This window comes from Canis aureus, chromosome 1 (assembly GCF_053574225.1).
Source record: "Canis aureus isolate CA01 chromosome 1, VMU_Caureus_v.1.0, whole genome shotgun sequence".
Taxonomy (NCBI): domain Eukaryota; kingdom Metazoa; phylum Chordata; class Mammalia; order Carnivora; family Canidae; genus Canis; species Canis aureus.
In genome coordinates, this window is record NC_135611.1 from 1,434,489 (window position 1) to 1,461,528 (window position 27,040).

The window sequence follows — 27,040 nt, forward strand, 5'->3', positions numbered from 1 at the left end:
CCTCCCGGGCACCTTCTTCCCCGCGGTGAGGCACTTCCCTGCCCACAGTCCTGAGACAATTTGGTGAGGGTCGCCCACGGGGAGGGGTCGTCGGCTGTGACCATCAGGACCACGTGTCTTGTGCACGGAGGTTAGGCAGGGAGTTCCAGCCACCCGGGGACCTCCAACCAAGGTGTGTCCTCAAAGCTAACTCCGGCTGACCCTGCTGGAGCTCCAGGACCCTCCCGGGCTCAGCGGTTGGCACCCATGGGCGGGACCCCAGTGCCATCACAGGCACTTCTGGGAACCTGACCCAGAGCACCCCAGACACAAAGATGTGCCCACCAAGACCTGATCACTCACAGTGGGTTACTTTTTCATTCTGAAGACATGGTGTTTGGAACCTAACCATGCGGCCCTACCTGGAATGCAGTGTTCCCTCCTGTCTGAGCCTCTGATCCGCTGGTCACCGGCCCGGGCAGCTGCGGGGAAAGTGACATGTGGAGCCAGAGCGGGCGGATGCTCTACCCCCAGGCCCCGGGGCCACCACCCACTCGAGTGGGTGCCCGTGTTCCTGCGGCAGGCCGGCCCTCCAGTCGGCACCAGGGTGCCCACAGCCCATGCAGCCCGACCGGACATGCAGATGCGGGATGTTCTCCTTTTTGACGACAGCATTTAGGCACAAAGGAAAACTGTAGTAACCCAGCAGCAACAAGACCTCTCGTTCCATGTGTGCCGCTCCGGCGTCTTCCGGAACAGCTTTCCTCTGTGGCCTTCAGTGGCTGCCGAGGGCACCAAGTGGGCAGGGCACTCTGTTTGTTCCCCATCAGACGCTGGGCCAACCCCCAGGCTGAGGGAGCCTCACCATCCTGAGTCCCCCACACCCAGCCTCCTGGCCCCTTGGCCAGGCCAACCCTGGACAGTGACCCTGAGACCAGAGGCCCCTCAGGCGGTGGGTGGTACGCGTGGAGGGTGAGGTGGGCATCATCCCCGGAAGCTGAGGTCCGTCTGCCCACGTGACCAGAGCGGGGAAGGCGACAGGAGGGTGACACGGGCCCACGTGCCCCCAGCAACGAACACTCTGGTCCTTTCACTTCCGACATCGGCACTCCCTAGGGCCACGCTGGGGTGGCAAGGGTCCCGCGTCTGTGTGAGGTGGCCTTCCTGGGGGCACTGGCACTGTGAGGAGAGTTGCCACGCCCCCGTCTGCACCCACACCTAATTTTGATGGAAAACCTAAAATGGCTCTCGATTTTACGTGTTTGTACGTGAAAATGAATGTTACAGGTAGAGTTTAAGTGGACTTACTTCCTAAGTCTCGCACGTTTCAACAGCACATCCACTGACCTCTCAGAGAACCTGGCGGCAGTGGAGCTGGGGCCATGCTGGGCTCCCAGCCACGCAGCAGCAGGTGCCTGACGAAACCAGCACCTCACAAGCCAGGTCTCCACACAGGGGCAGCAACCAGAAACAGCTCGGAAGGCGGCTGATGCTGGCCAGCCCAGGCCCCAACCCCCGTCTACACAGCGCACGTGCTCTGACTCCGCACAGACAGTCTGGTGTGAGCGGGGGAGGTCAGCCGAGCACACACAGGGGACACTCTCTTGGCAGCGCACCAAGATGCTAACACACGGGCGCTAAGAGCCAGGTCTGAGTGTGTGCTCATGCCTGGGTGGCCGTCGAGCATGCACGGCGACGGAAATGCTGTACTGAACACCAGACACACAAGCTCTAGTTTTGCATTCATTCTCTTATTTATTTTTAAAACCACACAAGGGGAGCCCCTGCAATTTACCCGTGAAGTCAGACGCTGGCCGAGGCCCCTGCTCCTGGGAGCTTATAGGCTAGTGGTGCGTGGGCTGGGCGGGCCAGACTCGGGACCGGCGAGCTCCCAGGGGCCGGCGGCGTGGATGCTTTGGTTTCCCAGGTACTGCAGCACATTTCCAGGGCAGAAGTGTGGAGGGACACTGAAACCTGATGGAGACAGGTCCCCAGAACGGCAGGCATGTACGCAGCCCACAGATGGACTGGCCACTACTGGAAGAACAGACTGTGTCTGTGGAGCACCGGCTACAGAGAGAGGTGCAGGTGGGCTGCTTTAGAGCAAGGGTGTGAAAAGCTGGGCAGAGGGCAGCGAGGTGACAGGGTGCCAGGGAGGGTGGAGAGGGTGGTGATGGGGTCCCCGGCAGGTGGGGGACATGGTGATGGGGTCATGGGGTGCCAGGGTGGGTGAGGGGCATGGTGACGGGGTCATAGGGTCCCAGGTGGGTGGGGGGGTGTGGTGACAGGGTTCTAGGGTGGGTGGAGGGCATGATGACGGGGTCCCCAGGCAGGTGGGGGGCATGGTGATGGGGTCCCCGGGTCCCAGGGCAGGTGGAGGGCGTGGTGACAGGGTCCCTGGGTAGGTGGGGGGTATGGTGATGGGGTCCCCAGTGGATGGGGAGGGTGGTGATGGGGTTACAGGGTCCCAGGTGGGTGGAAAGCATGGTAATGGGATCACGGGGTCCCAGATGGGTGAAGAGAGTGGTGATGGGGTCCCGGGGCAGAGAGCAGGGCAGTCAGGCCTGTGTAGGGTGAGCCTGCAGGACGTGATTCCCAATGCAGGGTGGACACTGGATGGCATACACACAGCCCGGGGCACCCCATTATCTTAATAACAACATCCTTGGGGGCTCAGTGTCCCCACCTGTAAGAGAGGCATGCAGGTCACAGGCCAGGCCCTCTCCCACTGATACTGGAGAGTGTGCTATTCTCAGAGCAGGGACTGCAGAAAACATCAACGTGAGACATACTTTCTGAACTGGTTTAAAAAGTAATTTTTCTTATAAAGCCTAGTTTTCTTTAAAACATTCAACTTTTGGTCAACCATGCTTGAAGTTTAATTAGAACAGAATCATTACATTTTCCAAAAATAACTAAATATTTTGTCTTGTAAGATGTATTGCACCTTAGTCCAAGAGCAGACGAGCTGGGCTGGGTTGCACGAGGCAGTCCCACAAACCCAAGCGGGGTCACAGATCTGAGACCAAACAGCTCTGGTGGAGCTGCTCACAGGCACACGTTCCTCCTCCACAGTCCTATTCTGGGTCCACCTTGTGATGTGGTCATTTTATAACAAGATCACATTATTCAAATCTTGAAAAGCACAGCTAACATTTGCCCAAGAAACAGTTAATTCTAGCTGACGTCAACACAGATACTCCAGGGCTTTCTATCGTCTAGTCTGTTTTGTAAATGACACGTTATGGGTAGAGAAAACGAAACCTTCTGAGAATCCTGATTTTACCAAGAAGGCAACATGGCTGCTTTCGCAATAGTTTTTAGTGTAATGTTAACTTCCCTCTTAAATGATTCGAATACCTTAAGTGCTTAGAACTACAGTACAAAGACCGTCGGCAAGAGCTGAGCCAACAGGACACGATCACGTTCAGAATGACAGGCGATGCCGTCCGTGCTCTCTGAGCGCACACCCCGGCCCCCCAGTCAGTGCCAGGCAATGCTCTGAGGACCACGCGTAGCACATTTATTTTCTACTGGTTCAGGGGGTGAAAAAACACACCAGTATTTTCTTCCAGGAAACATTTTAAGCTGAAACGGCAAACTGATTTTCTAAGCGTCTACCCTCCAAGTGTGTGAATAATCTCAAGAAGGGCAGTTTCCAGTTGAGTCAAAGGTGCTCGGCCTGAAAGCCTCATGGTCACCGGGAGACGCAATTATTCACAGAAGAATGTGATGTGGGACATTAGCACAAGCACAGAAATCGTTAATGTTAGTTAATGACCACATCAAGCACCAGCCTTTAGGCTCAATAGCATGGGTTTATTTCTAAAGGCACCTGCAAAATAATTATGACTATTTGCTTTTCCACCTTAAACATCTAGAGAATTTAAGCACACATCTAGACCACCTCAGCTTTTGAGCGCAGAGGGCTGTCCTTTGTCTCCCCCCGGGCAGGTCTATATTTGCAAGCAGCCAGCACAATGATCAGTAATTACCTCAAGATGCAGCCCCCGCCCAGAACAGTAACGAAGGAAAATACACCAGAAGCTTCACTTCTTTGAAAACTGAGGACAGGGTCTTGCTAACAGGATGACTATGCAGCTTAAGCAGACAACGAAACAACCACTCTGCTTCGTGGCGACGGCCTCTCGGCATTTCCGTCTTTTAGAAAAAGTGCCCCCTCGGTTCATTTTCACTTAAAGTTAGAAAGAGAGCGTTACCGTTCGCAGGAAGGTAGGTGAAGTGCTGGTACTGGCTCCTCTTTCTTTTCCCGTTGCAGACATAGAAACTGACTTGGACCGGGCTGGTTATTCTCTGATTGCGAAAAGGCGGGATCTCGACCACCAGCGAGTTCTGGTGAGACATGGCAGAGAGGGGGACACAGTGAGCATGTCGCGCACCAGAGCAGCCCGCGCCGCCCCTCCAGGGCTCCCTCACGGCGGCCCCAGAGAGCTCGCCCGAGGCGTGGGCAGCCCGGCACCCAGGGCCGGCGGGCGCAGGGGAGCTGGGCTGGCTTGGGGCTTCAGCGGGGACACCACCGACACCTCCCCGAGCCAAGCCGCTGGTGCTGAGCCGAGGGCAGAGGGGGCACTCAGCCGGAGAGGTCCTCGAAAGACCCCCACGCATCTGCCTGCCCCAACCACCATGGCCAGTGACCTCTGCAGGCTAAAGTCTCACACAGGGCTCGTGGATGGAGCCGTGCTCAGGTGACAGGATGAAGACCCAGGAGAGGCCACCTGGAGGGCTCAGCGGTGGAGCGTCTGCCTTTGGCCCAGGGCATGATCCCGGGGTCCTGGGATCGAGTCCCGCATTGGGCTCCCCGAGGAGAGCCTGCTTCTCCTGCCTGTGTCTCTGCCTCTCTCTCTGGGTCTCTCATGTATAAAGAAATATAATCTTAAAAAAAAAAAAGGACCCAGGGGAGGTGCTTCCTGGAGATGCATCCCAGGGACAGGTATGGGACGAAGCCTGTCACAGCCCCCCAGACACCCTCGAATGGAAGGCAGGTGAGCTCAACACGAGTGGGTGGACAGTGAGAATGTATGGCACAAACAGGGACAGATGCTTCCTGGTGGGCACTGTTACTGTCTCACAGTCCAAAATACAAATTAGCAACATGGTCACAAAAATTTTGCTCCTTCCAGTATAGGCCTGAAACAAGTCAGGTGGGCAGCATGAGATAAAAGGAGACACAGGCTGGCGGTCAGTGGTGGACACCGCCGGGTGCCTGAATGTTCAGAGGACAGGTCTTCACAGGCGCCCATGCTGTGCTTGATCTCGCACGAGCGACAGGATTTCACATCCAAAATGTTTCTTCAGTTTTCTTTGTCAAATGATTTAAGTTAGCACTTAGAGAAAATGAGTAAGAAAAATCCATCGTATCAAGTTTTTGTTAAAGAAACTGTAGCTCGTTACCCAGTTTAATAGCAAAATTGATTGAATCGTGTTAAGTAATGGAATCTTAGAAATGTTAAAATGGGAAACTGAAGAGAATATCAGGCCCCACCTTTTCCTTTTACAGATAAAGAAACCAAGGCACAGAAGCCTATCTGGGAGGACATGCAGGTGGCAGGGCCCCTCGGGGCACCATCCCCTGGGGCCGTGCTCACTCCCAGCTAAATGGGCTCACTGCTTCCATACATGTCCCACCTGGAAGAGGCAATGGGTCTCTTGTCCCCTTGGCAAAACTAACGCTCCAGACCTGGCGCTGACAGGGTGAAGGGTGGGTCACACGGGGGAGGGTGCATGCTCAGGGCCGGGGCCACCATGCTGAATGTCAGCTTCCCTGTTTGCACATGAGGATCAAGGGCAGGGGGTCTACATCTGGGCTTGTTTCCTAAGGGTTCGAGCACGTGGACGGGTGGACGGGGACCCTGCAGGAAATGCTGGTGCTGTACGTGGCTAGCACTGGCGACGGCGAGCCCCCGTGGGGCACAGAGCTAGTGGTCTGACCACCACGGAAGAAGAGGAGACATGGAGAGGAAGAGGTCCTACTTAAACAGAGGATGAAAATGAGGTGAGCCATGAGGAGCCGTCCACGGGGGGCCTGCGAGGGTCTGTACGGACTGCACAGGGCAGAAGCAGGCGTCGGACCAGGCCCGGCCTTGACGGTTTGGTTTTTATAGATTCTACTTGACTGGGGGCTTCTGTTACCTCTCTAAACAGAGTATGCAAAACACCATCCCCCCGGGAACGCGGTGAAGGAAGAGGCATGGAAGGGAGTGCAGTGAGGGGCACTGTCGTCCCTGCCACCTGTTGGGACAGGAACAGAACAGGGATAACAAACAGCTCTTGATAGGTCCCTGAACTCGCTTTAAGAAACTGCATCGTCTACACTGCTCACAACAGCACATAAACCACACACACAGCAGGATTCTGCTTTGTTTAAAAACTGCGTGCGAGGGCAGCCCGGGTGGCTCAGAGGTTTACCACCGCCTTCAGCCCAGGGCCTGATCCTGGAGACTGGGGATCGAGTCCCATGTTGGGCTCCCTGCATGGAGCCTGCTTCTCTCTGCCTGTGTCTCTGCCTCTCTCTCTCTCTCTCTCTGTCTCTCATGAATAAATAAAATCTTAAAAAAAAAATTTGTGTGCAACATAACAAGTGTGTGTGTGTGTGTGTGTGTGCATATATGCAGGCACATGCATGTGCACGAACATGCACGCACCAGGAGAAGCCTGGCAGGATGGACACCCAAATGTCAGCAGTGGTGCAATTACACCAGGTGCTACATTCTCCAAATTTCCACAACGAATAATATATTCCTTTATAGTTAGAATCAGTCTATAAAAATAAACCTCAATTAAGAGATACGGATGAATCATAAAACTAAAGTACTTCCCTCTTCACACGTACTGTTATGATTCTCTTAAAACAACTATTAACAGGCTTCCTTTAAAATATGCAGCCACTCAGTAAAAAAGACAAGCCAATGACACAAAAACGAACATGCAGACTTGGCAGGATTTCTGCAGGCTTCTTCCATGCTCAGGGGAGCTGGGGGGGAGGGAGTGCAGCTGGGGGGCCGGGGCACATGCGGGAGGCTGCTGGGGGCGGCTCCAGCTGTCTGTCCCACCGCCAGGTGTGTTTACGACAATCCTGTGAGCTGAGCAGCAGCAGGAAGCCGAGCTGCCTGCGGCCCACGGCGCCTCCCCGGGGCTACTCAGGCACGCAGGACACAGGACAGGACCCGCAGGAGACGTGTGCACGCGTGTGAGGTCCCGAACACGGGAGGGTGCCTGGACATCCTGGGAGAGGAGCGAGCTCGAGAGCGCAGGTTTCCCCCTGGGGCCAGGGAGGAATCTTTTCCATCTGACAAGACTGGAAAGGCTTCTGGTAAGTGGATCAGAGCTTTGGAAAAGGAAGCTGAAGTCACAAGAAAAGATGCTTTGTCCCGATAGAGCCACTTGTGAGGGCGCAGGTGGCCCAGGGCCTGCCGAGAGCCAGCAGTGTTGGAGGGCCACTTCCACATCTCCACTTGGGGCTGGGAAGCCTACCTGCTGCGGAGCAGAGAAAAGCTGCCTGCTGGCTTCAACAAAGCCCACCAAGGCTCCCTGTTCACACCGCCCCAACAGCCCAGGGCCCCTTGGGGCCCCAGACAACACTACCATCTTGCCTTGAGCATGATTCCTGAATAAGCCAACTTCCCATTTCCCTGCACTGTCAGATGGACCACACACCTGTCCAGGGCCAGGGGTGAGCTAGGGGACCACACACCTCTCCATGGCCAGGGGTGAGCTAGGGGACCACACACCTCTCCACGGCCAGGGGTGAGCTAGGGGACCACACACTTGTCCACAGCCAGGGGTGAGCGAGGGGACCACACATCTGTCCACGGCCAGGGGGTGAACTAGGGGACCATACACCTGTCCATGGCCAAGGGGTGAGCTAGGGGACCACACACTGGTCCTCGGCTAGGGGTGAGCTAGGGGACCACACACTTGTCCACGGCCAGGGGGTGAGCTAGGGGACCTCATGCCTGTCCATAGTCAAGGGGTGAGCTACAGAGTTTGGAAGAACTTTGAACTTCTCAGGTGAACAGTCACCTGCTGGCCACAGTATAACTGCTGTTGGCCTGATGACTCCTGCTGCTTTTCCAAGGACCATGCAGAACACATGCACACTGGACGGGAGAGGTTAATCCCACTATGGCAACAGTCAGTTTTAATATCACTTAACACACAGATGGTCAGTGGGTGAAAAGTGAGACCAAGCTACCTGCAGCCTAGGAGAAACCCACTTTGAACATAAAGACGCCACCAGAAGCCTCAGGGATGAAGGACGCCTGCACTCACACGTGCCACACAAAGCCAGAGAAGCTGTGTTGTCTCAAAGAATATCTTCTACTTACGACCACAGGGGCAACGTTATTTCTCAGGCACCTACACGTGCATGCGGTACCCAGCAGCTGTGGGCAGAAAGTCTGCATGGAGCGGGCATGAGGACCCCCCGGCCCCTGCCAGCACTCCGCTCACAGGCAGAGACTGAGCACCTCTGAGTGGCACGAGATCTGACTTCACATCTAGTTCGTGTTCAGAACAAGTGTCTATGAAGTGACATGCATTCTCTGAGGACGGGAGACAAGAAGTCATGCCAAGGACACTGGTGGAAGCTGGTGCGGCTTGGAGACTCGGGAGCAGCCACTGCTCCCGGGGCCTCCCTGCTCACAACGATAACCAGAGGGTGGCAGTGGCCCCGTGACGTGAGCCCCTCAGTGCACCCACGGTCCTGGCCAAGGACGGGTGTGTGGTCCCGTCGGGGTTTACAGGGCACCTCCTGGGTGGGGCCCAGGTGGGGTCCTGCCCCCCGTGGTCACTCTGCTGTCCTCCTCGAACTCGTGTTATGTCCCACAAGCACTTGTGTCAGGCAGGGCTCCGTGATCCAGTCTGGCATTCCCAGTCACTCCTGCTCGCAGGAACCCCCTGCCCAGCCTCCAGAGCACCGGCACCCCCAGGGCTGCGTGTCCAGCCACACTTACCGGCTTACATAGGTCTCTATCCAGCTTGGCCTCTGTCTCCCAGATGTGGTGACCGTCTAGGGGGAAGAGGCAGAGGGAAGCCCATCAGTCTGGGTGCCTGGGCGAGTGCCCTGCCTGGACGGTGAGCCCTGACCAGGCACAAGGGACCCCGGGGACCGCAGCCCTCTGACCAGCTCGGGCCACCCGGGCTGTTAACGCAGAAGAGCAAACAGTTACATGTGCGTCACCAGCTGAGAGGACATGCCTGGCCCAGACGTGGGCAGGGAGCCTGGCAGAGCCCGAAGGACCCACCCACCCCCTCTGTAGGAGGGAGCCACATGCAGTGCATGCCCCAGAAATCCAACCCCCTCCTACGTCCTCAGGCCCACCGCCCCAGCTTCATGCCAGGCATGAGTGGTTTCTACATGCCAAGCTTTTCTGAGGGAGGCGAGCCCAGGAGAAGCACCCGTGACCCAGGAGAGGATGCACAGGCCAGGGAGCTGACCCAGGTCTGTGTCCCGGCCCCTGTACCCACCAGCTCCAGCCTAAGGTGCGTGCGTGCCAGGAAGCAGGGGCCAGATGACCCAGGGCTGCAAAGCCCCCGTGTGTTTTGGGAGCAGAGTTGTTCTAACGCGTGAGGGCCTGGGAGCCCTGGTCCTGCCTCTGCTCAGACCAGCGGTCGGCTGAGGGAGAAAATCCTCTCTCTGATGGCTTCTTGCCACATCAGGACACAGAAATGCAAAATATGGTATTTTTAACTTTACCCCAGTGGCCATTTGCATGTTTCAAAAAAAAATAAAAAATAAAAAGGCTCCCAATAGGCCTTGAAAGGGCTCAGTGTTCCTTGGGTCCCGGCCTGCAAGGGGGGAGCTTCAGGGAGCCTGGGGTGGGAATGTCTGCGAACTGAGCTCTGGGCCTTCAGGAGCCTCTCCAGGGCTGCCGGCCACGTGGGGGACAGGCGGGCGTTTCCTCAATCGGCAGACGGGCATCCCCTGCTGAGGACTCCCTCCTCCTCCTCTCCTGTGACTCTGTCCCCAAACACACAACTACAGCAAGAGACGCTTAGCAATGCTCCTGCTGTTTTCGAAGAAGAGATTGTGTGTATGTGTGTGTAACAGATCCTAAATTATAAATAAATTAGACAAAATCTCCTTCTTCTGCCTGACAGTCAGGGCGGGCAGGGGTGGAGGGTGGAGACAGCAGGAGGAAATATGAGTCACAGAGCCCGGAGCAACGTCGGCGTGCCAGGACACATGGGCCTCTCGGGATGCCCGGGCTCCCAGTGCCAACTACCCACCAGATGAACCCACTCAGCGATAAGATGCAGACCAGGGCCCAGGGGATCAGCCGCCCTGTCTCCTCCAGGAAAACATTATCGGAAACTAAAAATACACTCTGCCATTCTCAAAGGCACCAACCAAGACTCCCACAAAGCATCACAGTTTCCGGAACGCCGAAGCATCCTTAACCTCCCAGCCCCTGAGCTGATGGGCAATCCTGAGCCGTGGGGGTCGGGGGACTGGGGCCAGGGGTCGGGGTTGGGGCCCAGGGACTGGGCCTGGAGGTTGGGGTTGGGGGCCAGGGGCTGGGCCTGGAGGCCAGGGTCAAGGGCTGGGGACCAGGGGCAAGAGGCTGGGGACCAGGGGCAAGAGGGTGGGGCCAGGGACTGAGCCTAGAGGCCAGGGTCAGGGGTTGGAGGCCAGGGGCTAGGGTTGGGGGCCAGGGGCTGTGCCTGGAGATTGGGGTCGGGGGCTGGCCAGGGGCTGGGGTTGCGGGCAGGGGCCGGGGTCGAGGCAGCCTTCCAGGCCGTGCAGACAGGAGCCCCACCCACCACTTAAGGATTTGAAACGACCCCGTTCCCTAAGCAAGTGACGCAAGTGCTCCTCCTGCCCATGGCACGGCCTCCATCTGCTGCTGGGAGGCTCAGCACGGCGCCTGTGGACCCAGCACAAGCCTCCTGGGCCTGCGGGCACCGGTCCTTGTCAGAGCGTCAGCCCAAGGCTGGCAAGGCCCACTGTGCGTGTACATTCAGCTTTCCCAACGCCTGCCCCACTAACTGCAGAGTAAGAGAGCACAAGCAGAGCCTCCAGACACTCCCGTCAACCACCAGGCTTCTGGAAGGTGGGAAGGGCAGGGCCTGGAGGTCTCAGGGGCCCAGGGCTCCCAGCACACTCTGCGCACCTGTCCTGGGCTCTGGGCCTGTGTTCCCTGAGTCCTCGTATCTGTGACTGAATCACAGCCCAGCCCATAGAGGCAGGGGCACGGCCTGTTTTACTGAGGATCCCCAGCAAGCTGCCACCCACATAGAAACAGATACAGACCAATTGCCCAAGATGGCAGTGCCCAGGCCACTCAACGTGGCTGATAATCGTGTACACCAGGGAACTGTGAAGCCGGCTCCCACGTGCACCAGAACCAGCAGGGACCCAGTCGCAGTCGCCCCAGGAGCTGGTGGCATGGGCCCCACCGTCCAGCCTGTGGACATCCAGCCCCTGGGTGCCCCCTCTGCCAAGCCCAGCCAGAGGTGGGCCCCACGCGGGCACTAAGCAAAGCCCCAGCCTCCACAGGGACGGGAAAGGCTGGCCCTGGAAGAGCCGAGGAGCTCCAGCCTTATCAGGAGCCCCAGGTCCTCAGTAGGAAACTGTGCGCAAGCCCAGAAGTAAAAATATTCCGAATCATTAGGGAATTCCCTGCAGGGTGAGTCATCGGAAAGGCTTCCCCGCCACACCCGCCCGGAGGCTTCCACAGCCGGCCTGGGCCGCTCGCCTCCCTGCCCAGCGCTGACTCACACGCTCCCGGGCGGCCTCTGCGGGAGCGTCGGCGGCCTTCCCGAGCGCTCCAGAGCCCTGCCTGGCTTCCCACCAAGTCTCAGCACCGTGCCGGGGTCTGCCAGTCCCGGGTGGAGAGACCAACGGTCCGTCACATGGAATCGCAGCTTCCCTGCAGCCCAGGTGACGCCGCCTGGGCCACGTGCACACGGTCCCCACCCCGCATGGCCGCCGGCTGCTGACACCGCCGGGTGCACACCAGGACCCCAGGAGGCCACGGCGGGGTGCACATGGGGGGCCGCTCCACACTCCTGTGGGGGCCACAAAGACGGGTGCCCACACGGGGGCAGGTGGGGGTGCTCTGGGGCTGTTCTGGTCACATGGGTCCCACACAGGGGAGTGCCCCCCTGCAGCTGGTCTTCACCCTTCCCCATGCCCGAGACACTCCCAGGCCTCACACTCTGGGGTGCCCGCTTCCCGCAGAAGAGACTCCAGGGTGAGCTAGGATCACTGTCCCACCGTGGGCTCAGCCTGGCCGATCCTCACTGAGGGTGACTCTCCACGAGCAGACTCCCCTCTGGGGCACCCGCCCAGAGAAGGGAGCACACGTTCTTGCTGGCGCACCCGCACCACAAGTTGGGCACCACCCCAGCGTCTACCCTGAAGGGATAAGCCCACATGGTCCATGCACATGACAAACGCCACTCAGCCTTCAAAGGGACGAGATTCCAATGCACTCCTGCAGGGAATCCCTGGGAGACGGCCGCTTGGGGCATGGAGCTGGGCACAGTGGGACCCACACCAGGCACGTCCAGGGCAGCGTCCACAGGGACAGCTAGTGGCTCTGAAGCTGCCAGGCTGGGGGGAACAGGGATGAAGGCTTCTGGGAATTTCTAGAACTAGTGGGACACCTACCTGGCTCTGAATAAGCCAAAGACCAATGAACTTTAAGTGGATGAGCCACGTGGTCTCAGTCATATCTCAGCAAAACAGATAAAATGTCAGTTCTCCAACCTGTGTGTGACCTGTGCCACCTCACCCAGCAGCGTCCTCTCCACACCTCTCCTTTCCCATCAAGACCCAGAGCTGCAGTAGATGTGGGAGGGCAGGACCTGGAACACAGCTCTCCTGCTGGGGAGGGACCCGAGCCCACTCTCTGGATGTGACCTCAGTGCTGAAACAGGAGCACCTGGGCGCAGTTTGGGTCAAACCACAGGGAAACACTGGCCACCAGCCCAGAGAAAGGATTCTGGTGCCAACCCTTTCCCGGCAGGGACACAAGGCCTGTGGACGGGCCCCCTGCCCACACTGGGCCCCCTGCACTGTCCAGTGCTGGTCGCCATGCCCCAGGAAGGACAGGGGAGGCCCAAGGTCATGCTGGCATCCCACAGAAGAGCCTTGTGAGGGAGGGGTGAGACCATGACTCCCCAGGGGGCACCAGGGCGCATCATCCTGGGGCATCAGTGAAGAGAAGCCTGACCCGGGGAGAGAAGCAGGACAGGAGGGTGGCTTCCAGCATCACCGGTCCTGCACAGTCACAGGTGATACTGTCCGAGGGCGCCAACTGTTTCTGCTGCCTCATGCAGCCAGGCCCTGGTGGGTGTACCTGCTAGCTATGCTGCTGCAAGCTGCCCCCCACCTGCCCAAGAACGCTGCCCGTGGAAGTCACCTCCTTGGCACACAGCTGTCTCTGTGGATAGGTGGGCCCTCTCGCCCCCTCCCGCCCCCTCCTGCCCCCTCCCATGTCCACGCCCGGAAAACTCAGAGCAGATGCCTTCTTCCCCACACCAAGTCATGACCTGCACGTACGTGAGCCCCACCACTGGCCGGCGGTGTCCATGTCTGGGCAATTCCCAAAAACCCTTCAGAAGAAGCATGCCAAGGCAATGGGACCCCAGCCCTGAGGCCACAGCCCTGCCCCAGGGCGGGAGAGGTGGGTGCCAGAGGTTGCCGCTGAGTCCTCGCTGCCAGAGCCCAGATGGCCAAGGCCCGGGATGTAACCCCGCTGACAGCGGGCCCCTGGCTCCTGGGCAGTGTCACGGCTGCACAACCTGGCTGGGGGGGGCGGGGCAGTGGGCTCACACACATACCTGCTCTCACACACCCTGACACATCTGCTCACACAACCCTGACACACCTGCTCTCACACTCTGACACATGCACCTGCTCTCACATACACTCCCTGACTCACGTGCTCACACATGGTCCAACAATCCCCACCATATACACCTGCTCACACACACACTTGCTCTCATACATGTGCTCTCTCTCTCTGACACACATACGTGCTCACACATGCTCCAGCAATGCCCACCACACACACCACACCTAAACTGGCATCTGAGTCCAGGCCTATGTGTGAGCCGGTGAGTACCTGACAACAAGAAAAGCTGCACAGGACCCCCCGGCCTCCACTCTGTGGGGAGGGGCTTTCCCAGGTGTGCTCTGCTCCGGACTGTGGCCTGAGACCCAATCTTGAACATGAAGTCATCCCTAGCGGATGTCCTGAGAGTCGCTAGAACTGGGTGGGGGGCAGAGATGAGGAGCGACCACGTCACACACACACACACACACACACACACACACACACGTGAGGCCTGGACACGCAGCTCAGGGATCCTACGGGCCAGAGTCCGTGCTTTCCCCTCCAGCAGCCTTCAACCCTCCCCCACATCAGAGAAGCTTCTGGTAGCACAGGAGCCACTATCCTGCTTCAGGAGCAACAGGCATGTGTCAAACCCAAGGGAGGGAGGTGTGCAGACCCCGAAGCTCACCAACCAGGGAAGGCCCGTGTCGGCCTTCGAGTCTGGAATCTGGTCACCTCTAAAGGATTTTCTTAGCCATGGCCCTGCATGTGGGGCATTCAGAACGAAGTCGGGAGATGAGGGGAAGGGGATTGCGCAGGTGGAGCTAGTGCAGGCTCGGGAACTCAGGCTCATGGCCCGCTCTGAGCGCCCTCCCCGCTCCCTGTGGCACACACTGTGGGGGGAGTGTGGGGGATAACGCTGCCTCCTCCGATCATTAGCCCCTCCACCCCGCCCCCCACCTGGGACCAAGTGTGGGGTGGGAGCCTCCTCCCAGGAGGGCCCACCCGTGGGTGGCTCAGCCCAGCAAACTGAGGAGGAGCCGGTCACCTGGGAAGCCACCAAAGGGGAGGGACCCAGGCCAACCCTCAGGGGAGCCACCTGGGGCTTCTTGGGGAGGAGCGCTGAGCACCCAATGAAGAGTGATCTGGGGCTGGAATGGCACCCACACTGCAGCCTGACCAACTGGCTTCCACGTTTATACCCAGGGGGCCCATGTCTGGGCACAGCAGCCCAGGCCTTAGATGCACAGAATGGCAGCTGGCCCCAGCTCACAGCAGCGCCCCCCACCAACCCTGGGTGTGGTCCAGCTAAAGAAGGCGCTGCTGCTGGAGGCCCCCAAGTTTGGGTGAGGTTTGTGGGCAGCAGAGAAGCCAAAACAGGCTTCACTCATAGTTTTCAGTAATGGCAGGATGACAGACGGGAACCCCAGGGAACGCCCCCCTACAGCCCTGGGGTCAAGAGCACGACAGTCTGACGCACCCAGACTGCTGCTGCGCTCACCTATTCTGCCTCTGGCCTGCCTCAGCGGCAGGGAGCCCACGTGGCTCATGCTGTCCTCATGTGTACTCAATGCGACCGCGTCCCTTGGGTGGACTCAAATGCACGCGTGTACGAATACATGACTTAGTCCACACACACAAGTGCTACCAGTCATCTTCGCGGCTACAGATGGGGGAAGGTCAGCAAGTCACGTCCCATGCTGGTATGTCTGTGACATGTGGGGCTGGCGGCCTGAGGCCGGGCCTCCTGCACCGGACACTCAGCCACAGGCTGCCACACGCTGCCTTGTCCTCAGCAGTGCCCTCTGACGCCGAAGCCACAAACCGGATCCGAATCCTCGGAGGAAAGGTATCCTGACACCTGGACCTTTTGGGAGACACAGGAAAGGACTCCCCCCAAAATCTTGATGGTCTTCTGGAAAGCACCATCACTTACACAGCCAGAGCGCCGTGCTGCCCTCCACAGTCTTTGTGACACGTCTCACAAGGACTCCACAGCCCCTCCTCCCATCTGGGCTGGCCCCAGGGACCTGCCAATGCTGCCCTCAGCACAGGCACCCACGCCCCTCCATCTCTGACCTGCTCCTGCCGCGGGTGTGGGGAAGTGCACCCCTCCAGGAGGTACAGCAGCTGTGGGCACCCCTCGAACAGAAAGAACTCCTTGAGACCCTCACAAAGCCCTGGGTTGCGGGTGCCCTAAGCCCAGAGCGGCTGCTGGGAGGCCCAGATGCAGGCGGTAGGTGCCCCGAGATGCCCAGAGCAGCGTCCCAGCGGGAAGAGCTGGGAGCCCGTGGGCCTCCATGGTGGGGCTCAGGCCTGCCGGCTCACACGCCACCCTGGCACCAGCCCAGCAGCAGCGTGAAGACTGAACTTCCCAAGAGACCAACGGCTGCATCAGAGCCCTGCAGGACAGCTGCGCTTTTAACCTGAATTGACTTTAGTGTTTTCTCCAAAACATCAACTAGGAAAAGCCCAGTTACAGTTACAGAGCACATCAGGACATGTGAGGTGGAGTGCCGCCTCCGCCAGGAGTCAGAGGTCAAAGTGGTTTCCTTCTCTTGGAAATGTGACTTGCATGAGATGCAAACCACCTCATTTAAATACAAACACAAGCAGTGACAGCGTCCAGAGGTGTAACCACAGTGTTCATACCCACTCACAACAGTTGCGGCCTCTGACCACATTGCCACCTATGCTCGCAGCTTGCCGGCCGTGCGCCTGACGCCAGGCTGCTGCAGGGAGTGGCTGGAGGGCCCCTGGGTGAGGATGGCGCCGGTTACGCACCTAGGGACTAAGGTCCCCACACTGTGGGCTGGCGGCCAACCTCCACGTGGCACTGTGATGCCATGGAGCAGAGACCTGGAAATAAGTGGGCCGGCTGGCGGGGGGACCTGCCCTGAGAAGCAGCCTCACAGTGCCCACAAAGCAGGGAGCCTCCAGGAGACCCCATGATCCCATCCTGGCGCCAAGGTGATGGCGCATGGGCTTCTCCTTTGGGTGGCAGCCAGGAGAGTGCCACCTGGGGCTGCATCTCAGTGCATCTCCTTGCAGCCCGGCAAGCAGAACGCCATGGCCGCACCCCCCACCCATGCTTGTTTATACAAAGCTCAAATGGTTACACCATTTCAAAATTACCCTCCTCCAAAAAAAGGTGTTCCAGTAACGCAAATTCTGACCATTATGCCTTGTTGTTTTTCTCCATAATTCACAACGTGTTTTCCAATTATGTGCATGATTACACAGGATGACTGAGCTGAACACGCAGAACTCTCAAGCCCGTTTTGATGGAGGCACTTAAGCTTCCTGCACAAAATCAAGACCTCATTGTGGATGCTAATCACTGGCCTGGTTTCTAGTGATCAGCGTGGGTCCTGCACTGGTGCTCTCTGGAAAACTCTCCGTTTCTGCAGGAAATGGGGAGGAGAAAACACAGCCCAGCGGCAGCAGCCCCATCAAGGGGGAAGGACCTCATGCCCATTGGCCATGCTTGGCAGGGAACCAGCTCCAAAATCAGCTGCAGAGAACTTCTGGGAGAGGCGAGCCCCACACACCCTCTCACCGGCTCTTGTTTGTGATTTGCATGGGTGCCCAGGGGCCTCTTGTCAGACGGTTCTCGGGGCAGGAGCTGCGCACACACGCACATCTGCCTGGCAGCACACCCAGGGGCCTATTGCCCAAACATCAGACAAGAGAGACATGCAGCAACCATGCCCCACCACTCCCCACACCGAGGTCTGCCCCCACCCACTTTGACGTCTACACATTCGGAGTGGTCTACACACACACACACACGCAGAACGGCTGAGAACCCAAGTGCCACGGCTCACACAGCAGCAGCACCTGCCTCTGCATCTGTGGCACCAATAAGAACGAGGCTTCAGGTCCAGGTACAGGTCCCACCGCCTGCCACGCTGCCCCGCATCCAGACGCTTGCCTCCAAGACGGCTGGGCTTCAGCCAGACGAGAAGCCCTTGTCTCCACAGAGCAGAACAGTGCTTCCCAAGACGGCATGCATGGTGGCCCGGGGCAGGGCCTGTGCACAGCCAGGAGGGCGCCCTCCATCCAGTCCAGGCAAAGGGCCAGGGGCCATGGCCAGCGTGCGGAAGGCAGCCCGCTGACACAGGCAGAGCTAGGAGATCTGCTCCTGCTTCCCAGCACACAGACACCCGCAGAGTGGCCATGCTCCACCACCAGGAACCAATTCCACCTGTGCCCAGAGCGGGGAAACACTCCTACGGCCTGTTCGCACAGGAAGTACCTGGTGCTTTCTCCACAAAAATGACTTTGGAGTCTTGCAGAAAGTTGTGTCCAGATAGGACCATCTTCTTCCCGCCAAGGACGGGGCAGCTGGCCACGCTCTGCTTCTCCACGAGGGGCAGCTCCTGGGCCGACCGCTGGGCTGCATGGGGTCAGAACAGGGAGAATGAGCATGTGCCCCCGGCCCCACATCGCGCAGCAGCCTGAGTGGGTGCCCGGGCTCGGCCAGGCGGTCAGGAACTTGGATTTCCCGGCAGCTGCTCAGGGTCTGGGGCAGGGGGCACGGTGCGTACACGGAGCACTAGGGCAACCGCATGCGGCACCCTGGCCACCCTAAGGACAGCCTCCTGCATGAGAGGCAGCAGCCCCACGCAGGTTCGTGTGACCACGCACACAGGGTGATTACACATCCAACTTGTGCACATGGGGAAATCAGGAGGCAGGAATTCGTGTTCGCACGCGTGTACGTCTGTGTGTGAGCCTGGGGGTGGGGTGGGGGAGGAATACGTGCACGCGTGCATGTAAGTCTGTGCATGAGCCTCCCTGGGGTGAATGCGTGCGCGTGCATGTGTGCATCTGTGGGAGAGCCTCTGTGGGGGAATGCGTGCGTGCACCTGCATGTCCTGTGTGAGCCTTCCACTCCAGGGGCCCCTCGGCTGTGTGAGGCCTAGACACAGCCTCCGGGGGAGGAGCAGCCGACTGGACCTCCTGTCACGGTGAGCAGAGCGTGGGCTCCTAGAGCTGGGAGCCACAGGGAGACCCTCCCCAGGCACTGTGGGCGTGCAGGCCCCGTGTGAACCGACGGAGGGGCCTGGGGCTTCGGTCCTGTCTGGGCCGCGGGACCAGAGGGGCCGGGACAAGACAGGCAGTGACCAGAGCACAGGGCAGTTGGGTCATCTGGGGACGACAGGGCACAGTGAGGCCACCGACCCAAACTTTCTGGGCAGAAACAGTGGCAAGCACGGGCGTTTCTGCCACCAGTTCCACACCAGCAGTTCTCCTGCAGCTAGTGGGCTGGAGGGTGGAAGTCCCTGGGGCTTCGTGGGGTCAGGGGACAAGGCACAGCCACGGCTGGGGAGTCCTGGCACCGAACTGGGTCAGACTCTCAGGTCAGAGGTGAGGGAACCAAACCCAGACGCTCCCTAAGGTGGGCAGGTGAGTGTCCTGTGACAGCCACACCCCGTGACAGACGTTCTGACAGTGACCGCACTGTTCATGACAGTGGGCCGCATGTCCCGCCAGACCCTGCAAAGACTCCTGCGGGTCCCGCCCCCCAGAGCAGCCACTGCACACGGGTTTGTGAGGCTTCTGTCAATCACCTCACTTGCCGACAAAAGTCAACAAAGTCACTGCCAGGGGTCATGGAGCCCCTGCAGGAGCAGGGTGTCAAGCCTAAGGCTGGATGCTCCTGAATCACACAAAGGATGAAAGTAAGGAAAACCAGGGGCCACTAGGGAAGGCAAGCAAGTCCTATGCGGGCCAGCAAACTTAGTTTGCTCCACCCCACAACCAGACCGACGACCGAGTCCCACTCAGGTTCCATGCATGCACCTCGGGGTCTTAGCAAGCACCTTGGGGTCCATGCACGCATCTTGGGTCTCAACAAGCACCTTGGGGTCCATGAATGCACCTCGGGGTCCCAAATAAGCACCTCAGAGTTCCAAGCATGCACCTTGGTGTTCTGTGCAAGCATCTCGGGGTTTAAGCAAGCACCTTGGGGTCCTGAGTAAGCACCTTGAGGTCTGAGCAAACACCTTGGGGTCCCATGCATGCATCTCAGGGTCCGATGCATGCATCTCAGGGTTCAAGCAAGCACCTCGAGGTCTGAGAAAACACCTCAGGGTCCCATGCATGCATCTTGGGGTCCCGTGCATGCATCTCAAGGTTTGAGCAAGCTCCCCTCCTTGTCCTCCCTGCAGGTGCCGGCGGCAGGTGCCAGCAGCACACAAGAGCCCGTAAACCTGAATGCCTGCACAGCAGCCCCACGGGGTTGATGTGGCAGGCCGGAGACAGAAGCAACTGCACAAGCAGGAGGGAAGAGTCCATGCATCTACACAAACAAGGACAGGAAATGTGTCACAGAAATGAGAGAATGACACAGGCCTGGCTCCGGTACTCACAGCACTCAATGGGGTTGGAAGCCACCTGCAGGGACAGCGTCCGGCCGTTGGGCTGCGGGATGTGGACTCGGAAGACCAGCCTCACCCTGGTGTTCTTCCTCCCAATGTCTGTCTCCCCTTTCCGCAGCTCGATGTCAGAGTTTCGGAGCTTCAGAATCCCGGCACAGTCCACGCTGCCCAGAACAAGAGTCCACACGGGTCATCAGTCCCTGATGTGCAGCTCAGGGTGCCCCACTCCACCCCCTGCCAGGCCCACGGAGCCCCACACACCCGCACGGGGAAATGGCACTGCATTTAGCGTCCAGAGGTGTCAGTGGGAGGGGCAGAGCCATGAGGATGGGCCTTGCCACCCACAGGAGGGTCAGTTGTCAGCTCACAGAGGGCAGGCCTGCCGGGCCTCAGAGCCACTCGCGGCAGCAGCGACAGAGCCTCCCAGGAGACACCTGCCTGGATGCACTGCACTCCTTCCACAGGCAGCGTTTGTATCTGGTCACCAGTGAACCCAAAAATGAACAGGTGTCATGTTCAGGAGGTGAGGGCAACCTGATGGTGGACAGGCAGCCGGGACCGGCCATTGAGGTGCTACAGACCTGTCACCCTACGGATCTGTGGGGTGCCGAGCCCAGGGCCAGGGCAAAGGGGAGAAGCGGGCATGCTGGCCACACTGCCCGGCATTGCCCCACGCACCCTGAGTGCCCCAGCCACGCAGGCACGGCTTACATGGCTCGCATGTTGTTCTCAGGCAGCAGTGGGATTTCCAGGACTTTGGTGTTGGAGAGGATGGCTTCATGACTGGTAGTGGAGACAGTCTTGCCTGTGATCCGGTGCACCTGGTAGAAGGCGTGGGGTCTCAGCAGGCGGTCGTCGGCCGTCCCGATGAACAGCTGTAGTGTGAGCGGTTCATTCTCCAAGTAGCCGTGAAGCTGCGGAGAGAACAAGAGTCCCAGGTAAGCACCTGCGCACAAAACGGCCCAGAACCACTGAAACGTTGACAAGCAGAGGCTGACTTGCTAGGGAATCATGCAGCAGGTGCTTGGTGCTAAGTACCCCTGCAGCCCGGCCCCTCAGTGAAGGACTCAGGAATACCACCCCAAGGGCGCCCTAATGGTCCTAGACCCATGTGAGCTGCAAGCATTCCTGTTGCCTCCATTCAAACACACATCCACGTGTGCCCCCCCCACATGCACATCTTGCACACATGCCACGGCACCACCCTGAGCAGCACCCAAGATGCCGGCAGCAGCTGGGAGGGGCTCTGCGTCCCCGCAAAGCCTCCCGCTGCAGCCCACCTCCTCCCTTCATGTGTCTCCCTGGCAGCTTGTGACACTGTCCGCTATAAAGACCACATGCTGCTGGCGCCTCCCAGAAACAGCACTCAGCCGTCTGCAGAAAACTTCCCCCTAAAAAACTCACATGTGCACCCCCAGGATAGGGTACTTTCTCCCTTGCACCCTGTCCTGATGTCCTGATGACACAGGACACTCCAGATAGACACAAAGTTGGCCCCTTTTTGCCCTGCTCAGGGCCACTCTGCCCCTGGGACAGGTGAGGGCTCCCTGCGGCCCTGGTGCCCCCAGCTCATGTCCCCAGCCATGGCAGGAAGCCCCATAGCAGGGCCTGGATCCTGGGAAGGGCCTGGCAATCCCAAGCTGTTGGCTCTGCGTTTCCTAGTCACACTCACTTTCCTCGACAACAGACAGTTGCTCTAACGCCGCTGCCAGATGACCCCGCGGGGCCGGGGGCTACCAGTGCCTCAAAGGAGCCTGGAGGCCAGCTGCCTGCCTGCAGTCGTGTGGCCAGCAGCCAGCACCCTGACCTGCAGGCATGGGGGGCTCTCTGAGAACCTACGGAAGGATGGCCCTGAGGAGCAGACACACGTCCTTGCCATCCCACCCACGGAGCACAGTTGTGAGCGTGACACCCCAGAGCACCTGCTACAGAGCAGGCACCCAAGGGGCATGCGGCAGGGCCAGGGAGGTGGGAGGGCACCCTGAGGTCACTTCACCCACACAAGGAGGCTGGTATGGGGTCACAGGGACCTGCCCTGCAGTGCAGGCCCGAACAGCCAGGGGGGTGGGGGGGACAGATGGGGCTCCCGTGTGAACCAGCGGGAGGTTTCTGTGCGGGCGGCAGGGCCGTGGCCAGGCTCGTGGCAACAGGGCTCAGGCCTCACGCATATCCCGCCTATACTGGTGCAGCTTTTATACTCGTGTTGACATCCCAATTTGAAAACAATAAACTTGAGAAGCAGGAACAGCAGCCCAGAGGCTGACGGAGGCTGACGGGACAGCGGGCAGGTCTGGGGCTCCCCAGGTGCAGCCGTGGCCTCAGATGGGATGCAGGCCGGCCACTCACCATCACTGTCCTGCCTCCTTGGCCAGCGAGATGCCATGGGAACACAAAAGGCCCCAGGCTGAGCGCTTGCTTCTGAAGACTCCTGTCTGCACCCCACGTTTCCCCTGGCCTCACGTGGAAGGTGCTCTTTATGGAATCAGAGGTGCATGTGAGTGGCGCATGCCCATCAGCTGCCACGAGGAGGCAGGAAGGTAAGGCCAGCCCAGCTTCGGGTGGCAAACCTTTCGTCTCCAGAGAATGCAGGTATCCACACGCCAAGTGCATGCACCTCTTTCCCATGTGGGGGAGAGCCCAAGCCCCCAGGGGAGCCCCAGGTCGGATTGAAGAGGCCAGCTGTGCCCGGGTCACGCTGCCCGGAGGTCTGACCACGAGCACCCATTTCCCTGTCACCACCTGCACCCAGGGCCTCACAACATTTGTTCTAAGTACAGCAATGTCTTCACCCTCAACCCAACTTAGAATAAAAAACACATTCGTCTGCAGTCACACCACAGAGGAGTCATGGGGATCCACCCTAGGAGTCCGTTACCCCAGAGGAGCAAGCACCTGCCTCTCCACATGTGCAGGGCAGCAGTGAGCCGTTAATCAAAATCAGGCTCAGAAAGACACATGTACTTACTGTTTTAACTTAATTAGAAGATAAGTTCCTTACAGGTTCTGAGTTCCCAGAGGACAACCCATGACGACAACTGTTCAGGAGGCAGATCTATGCACTGTCAGCAAACTGAATGTCTGGGCCCAGCCCACCACCTGCCACCCGCTGGGCAGAAGAGGACCGGGCACTCGTGAGAGGCCACAGGGCAGGGCCAAGGCCCAGGCACCACGTGTGCACCATGTGGCGGTTCAGTAGGGAGACTCTGACCATCACCCCAGGGATCTCCCAGTGCTTCCTGCAGACGGTGTGCATGGACGGAGAACACAGACACTTGTGCACGCACGCCCGTGGGCATGTGTGTACTCACACCCCACACACTCAGAGCCCACGTGCACACATGCATACACTCACGGGAGGGCTCCCCAGACACAGAGGTGCTGTGTGTGGTTAAGGCTTGTGGCCCGAAACTTGTGCACTGGGCACGCCATTTTCATCTTTTAGTGCCTGTAACAGGGTCCCACGCATCCGTGGACGTGGTCATCATCAAAGTGGCTTCTTCATATTAAAATAATATGGTCCAGATCTACAGGTTCCTGACACACGTGGACCACACACGTGTCCGACAGGCGTGTGCACACAGGCAGGGAGCACCGCTGGGGAGATGCCTGCAGAGGGACCGGGGATGCTGTGCCCGTGTGGTCAGCATGTGTGGAAGGGCTGCTCCTCTCAGCCCTGCATGTCCACACACGGTCTTGCGGCCCTGTGCACACAAGCACCTCACTGAGACCACATGTGGAGAACCTGTCCACAATGCCCGTTCCCAGGCAGTTCTCACTGACAAAGTGCTCTCCTCGTGAACACACGAGCATCCCCACCCGCACGCCTGGGTCAGGGTCAAGGCCAGGACCGGCTTGTGTGGCCCACTCAATCCCGTGTCCTCACTGTGGGGGAGGGTCACTTCAATCCTTTGCAGATTTAATGAGCTAAGGAGCCTTTGTGTTGTGCTGGACTCAAATCTACATTTTCATAACAGGCGACGTGCAAGTAAAATCAGAGCCTGATTAAGGGCTGATTTGCCCTGTTCTGCCACTTGCGGTTTCTTTCTATGACATTTAACACAATAAGGCGTAAATGAGTCTTTGGCCAGAATAGCCTCTCATGTGGCCAAGGCGTGTCCGTGGCAGAGGAGGCAGCCCCACTCGCTCACAGCACTGGGAAATGACAGTTCCCACGTCCCCCAGGGCCTCCCTGGGCCGCCTCTCTGAATGCATGCAGAGCGCAGTGGATTCTGGGTACAACTTCACCCTTTTAAAAACATGTCATTTCAGTGAAAATGGGAATATTTAAGGTTTAACCTGGGAGATAAACATCTATTATTCAAAACATGAAGTTCATTTTCAGGAAAGCAGTTTGAACAGTCCACACGCTGCCCTACATGGGCGCTCTGCCTCCGGCATGGTTCACCATCTGTCAAGACGGTATTTATAAAGTTACCTGTCATAACAATGACCTCTCTTTGCTTCAACTAAACAAAATGTATTATTCCATTTTCAAGGTGTAAGAGCTGCTAAGTTTTCTACACGTAAGAATGTTTGTTTTTAGCTCCTGTGCTTACCTCAGCACTCAGGGGTGGGTGATAAGTGACAAGTGGGGCAAAACCCTTTGAGAGCGCCGCTGGACACGTGCAGGCAGGGTCGCGGTGGCACGGCTTGCTGTTCAGCCAGTGTAAAATTCACCTCTTTACACGAAGCCCAAAGGAACCACAGGGAGGGAAGCCCAGCTTGCAATCCGGATTCATGCTTTAACGTGAACTTGCAGTGACCACAGTAACTTGTGGCCCTGCGTAGTGTGAACCCTCATGTTAGGGTAGGTCCTGAATCCTCACCGCCCGACAGGGAGGCTGCGCCCGCACCCACACGGGGTTTCCTACATCCACGCACATTCCCTCCCAAATGACAGAAGGAAAGCTGCACAGTCTCTACCTGACGGCACTGCTACCTGATACAGGAGGTGATGGCGTGACAGTGACTGCATCAGGGGGCAGAGCCTAGCTGTCACACCACCTCATGCCTAAGATGGCCATGGTACACAGACGAACAGCAACCTGCTGCCCATGGACACCTTGTTAAGGGAGCAGAACACAAGAAAGCCGGACAAGAGCAGAACTAGGCCTGACATGTGGAGCCTGCCATCGGAGAACTCCTGATCTGCCTGAGAACACACGGATGGATCCACGCAGGCCTTCACCAGACGCTGCCCCTGCTCTTTTCAGCCATGCCCCTAGGCACCTGCTAAAAACAGTGTGAGCAGAGCCTTCACGGGGGTCTGAGCGCAATCTCTGCAGAACAGAGCCTCTCCGCTGCATGAAACACTCAGGATCCCCCTCAAGAGCCTGGCCGTGTACGCAAGCATGTGAGCGTGCATGTGCACATGTGTGCAGATGTTTACAGAAGTCTGTGTGTGCATGTAGCAGGTGTGTGTCTCACTGGATGCAGGTAGAACCGCTGGCATGTGGTCGGGAAGGGGCTCCTGGCCAGGCTGCTAACAGGATGACTAGGCAGGCCAAGGCGATGGTCCTGCGCAGGCAACGCCAAGTCATTTTTAACAGCTTTACTCAGGCAACAGTTTCTGTGGCAAAAGTCCATCTACTTTTAACCATGTAACTTAAGATTTGAAGTCCTTCCTGTAAAAAAAAAAACACTCAGGGACATAAGGAGGGCGGGGAAAATGGGCTTGTTTTCTGATGTTAATGTTGGTATTGTGCTGTCTTCTCAGGAAAAGGGAAGGGAGATTCAGTCGAAGTGAGGACCAGATTGCATCCAGAGCTGCCTGGGCTGTGAGATCTGGTTTGGTAGGGGGTGTGGTCAGCAGACCCTATGTGGGAGAGTATGGACGGAAGACCAACAGCGTCATGGTAAGGCTATGCACACCATCCACACAGGTGCACCTGTGAAGACCGGACGCACAGAGCAAAGGCTGAGTCTCCGCAGCAGGAGAGCAGCTTGCAGGCCCACCAACAGAGCCCCTGACGGCTCTGGACTCTAAGATCTCTGGGGGCCCAGGTTACCCTTCAGAAGGGGTCCGTGCATGATCTCAGGCTGCATGGATTCTAACCTAAAGATAAAGGACCTGGTGATGGATGCCCCATACCCTGTGCCACAGTAGGAGAGCCGGGAGGGGGTGCTTGGGTGGCTCAGCGGTTGAGCTCTAGCCTTCGGCTCAGGGCGTGATCCTGGGGTCCTGGAATCGAGTCCAACATCGGGTTCCCCGCAGGGAGCCTGCTTCTCTCTCAGCCTGTGTCGCTGCCTCTCTGTGTCTCATGAATAAATAAATAACACCTTAAAAAAAAAGAGAGAGAGCCAGGAGGCTGAAGTCACTCCCTCCACACATACATGTACATCCACACACACACACACAGTACACAGAGGATCATATATGTGTACACACTTGTGTATGTATGTGTGCACATGTGTATGTGGCTTGTACATGACTGTAGATGTACATGTGTGTGCGCAAGGGTGCACATGCATGTATGTGTACATGTGTGCATGCATGCCTGTAGGCGTATATGTGTACGTGTATGTGTGCATGAGTGTGTGTGCCTGCCTGTAGGTGTATGTGTGTGCATGCCTGTAGGTGTACATGTGTGCATGCATGCCTGTAGGTGCATGTGTGTGCATGTGGTGAGTGTGTGCACTACATCCAACAGCAACGCTAAGTTTATATGATGTCACTTAAATTCTGCGAATTCCTCCTGTGAATGACCTGACAAAGGTCCTAGACCGGGTTCCTCCTCATCTAATAGCAGAGTTACCCAGCACTTAAGCTGCACTTGGTCACAGTCCTGACAACAGGAGGACTCTAGGGGCTGTGCACTGTTCCCTTCAGGACAACAAGCTCACTCTAGAGTTCCCTGCGTTTTGACACAG

General features: G+C 58.1%; 1 protein-coding gene across 9 annotated transcripts in view; it reads right to left on the minus strand.

Annotated features, from left to right (window-relative positions):
* NFATC1 (nuclear factor of activated T cells 1) overlaps positions 1 to 27,040 on the minus strand; it is a 95,109-nt gene that overhangs the window by 34,792 nt on the left and 33,277 nt on the right. For 3 of the 9 annotated variants that reach the window (XM_077873011.1, XM_077873306.1, XM_077873102.1), the window contains exons 4-9: positions 20,882 to 21,084; positions 20,162 to 20,334; positions 18,043 to 18,183; positions 8,952 to 9,007; positions 4,200 to 4,332; positions 402 to 461 (exon numbers count right to left, since the gene is read on the minus strand). In XM_077873011.1, coding sequence (XP_077729137.1) covers positions 402 to 461; positions 4,200 to 4,332; positions 8,952 to 9,007; positions 18,043 to 18,183; positions 20,162 to 20,334; positions 20,882 to 21,084 — 766 coding nt within the window. Of the gene's footprint in view, positions 1 to 401; positions 462 to 1,711; positions 2,050 to 2,665; positions 2,744 to 2,834; positions 4,333 to 8,951; positions 9,008 to 18,042; positions 18,184 to 20,161; positions 20,335 to 20,881; positions 21,085 to 27,040 lie in introns of those variants that run through there. The other 6 variants (XM_077873164.1, XM_077873626.1, XM_077873217.1 and 3 more) reach the window with 4 other exon arrangements.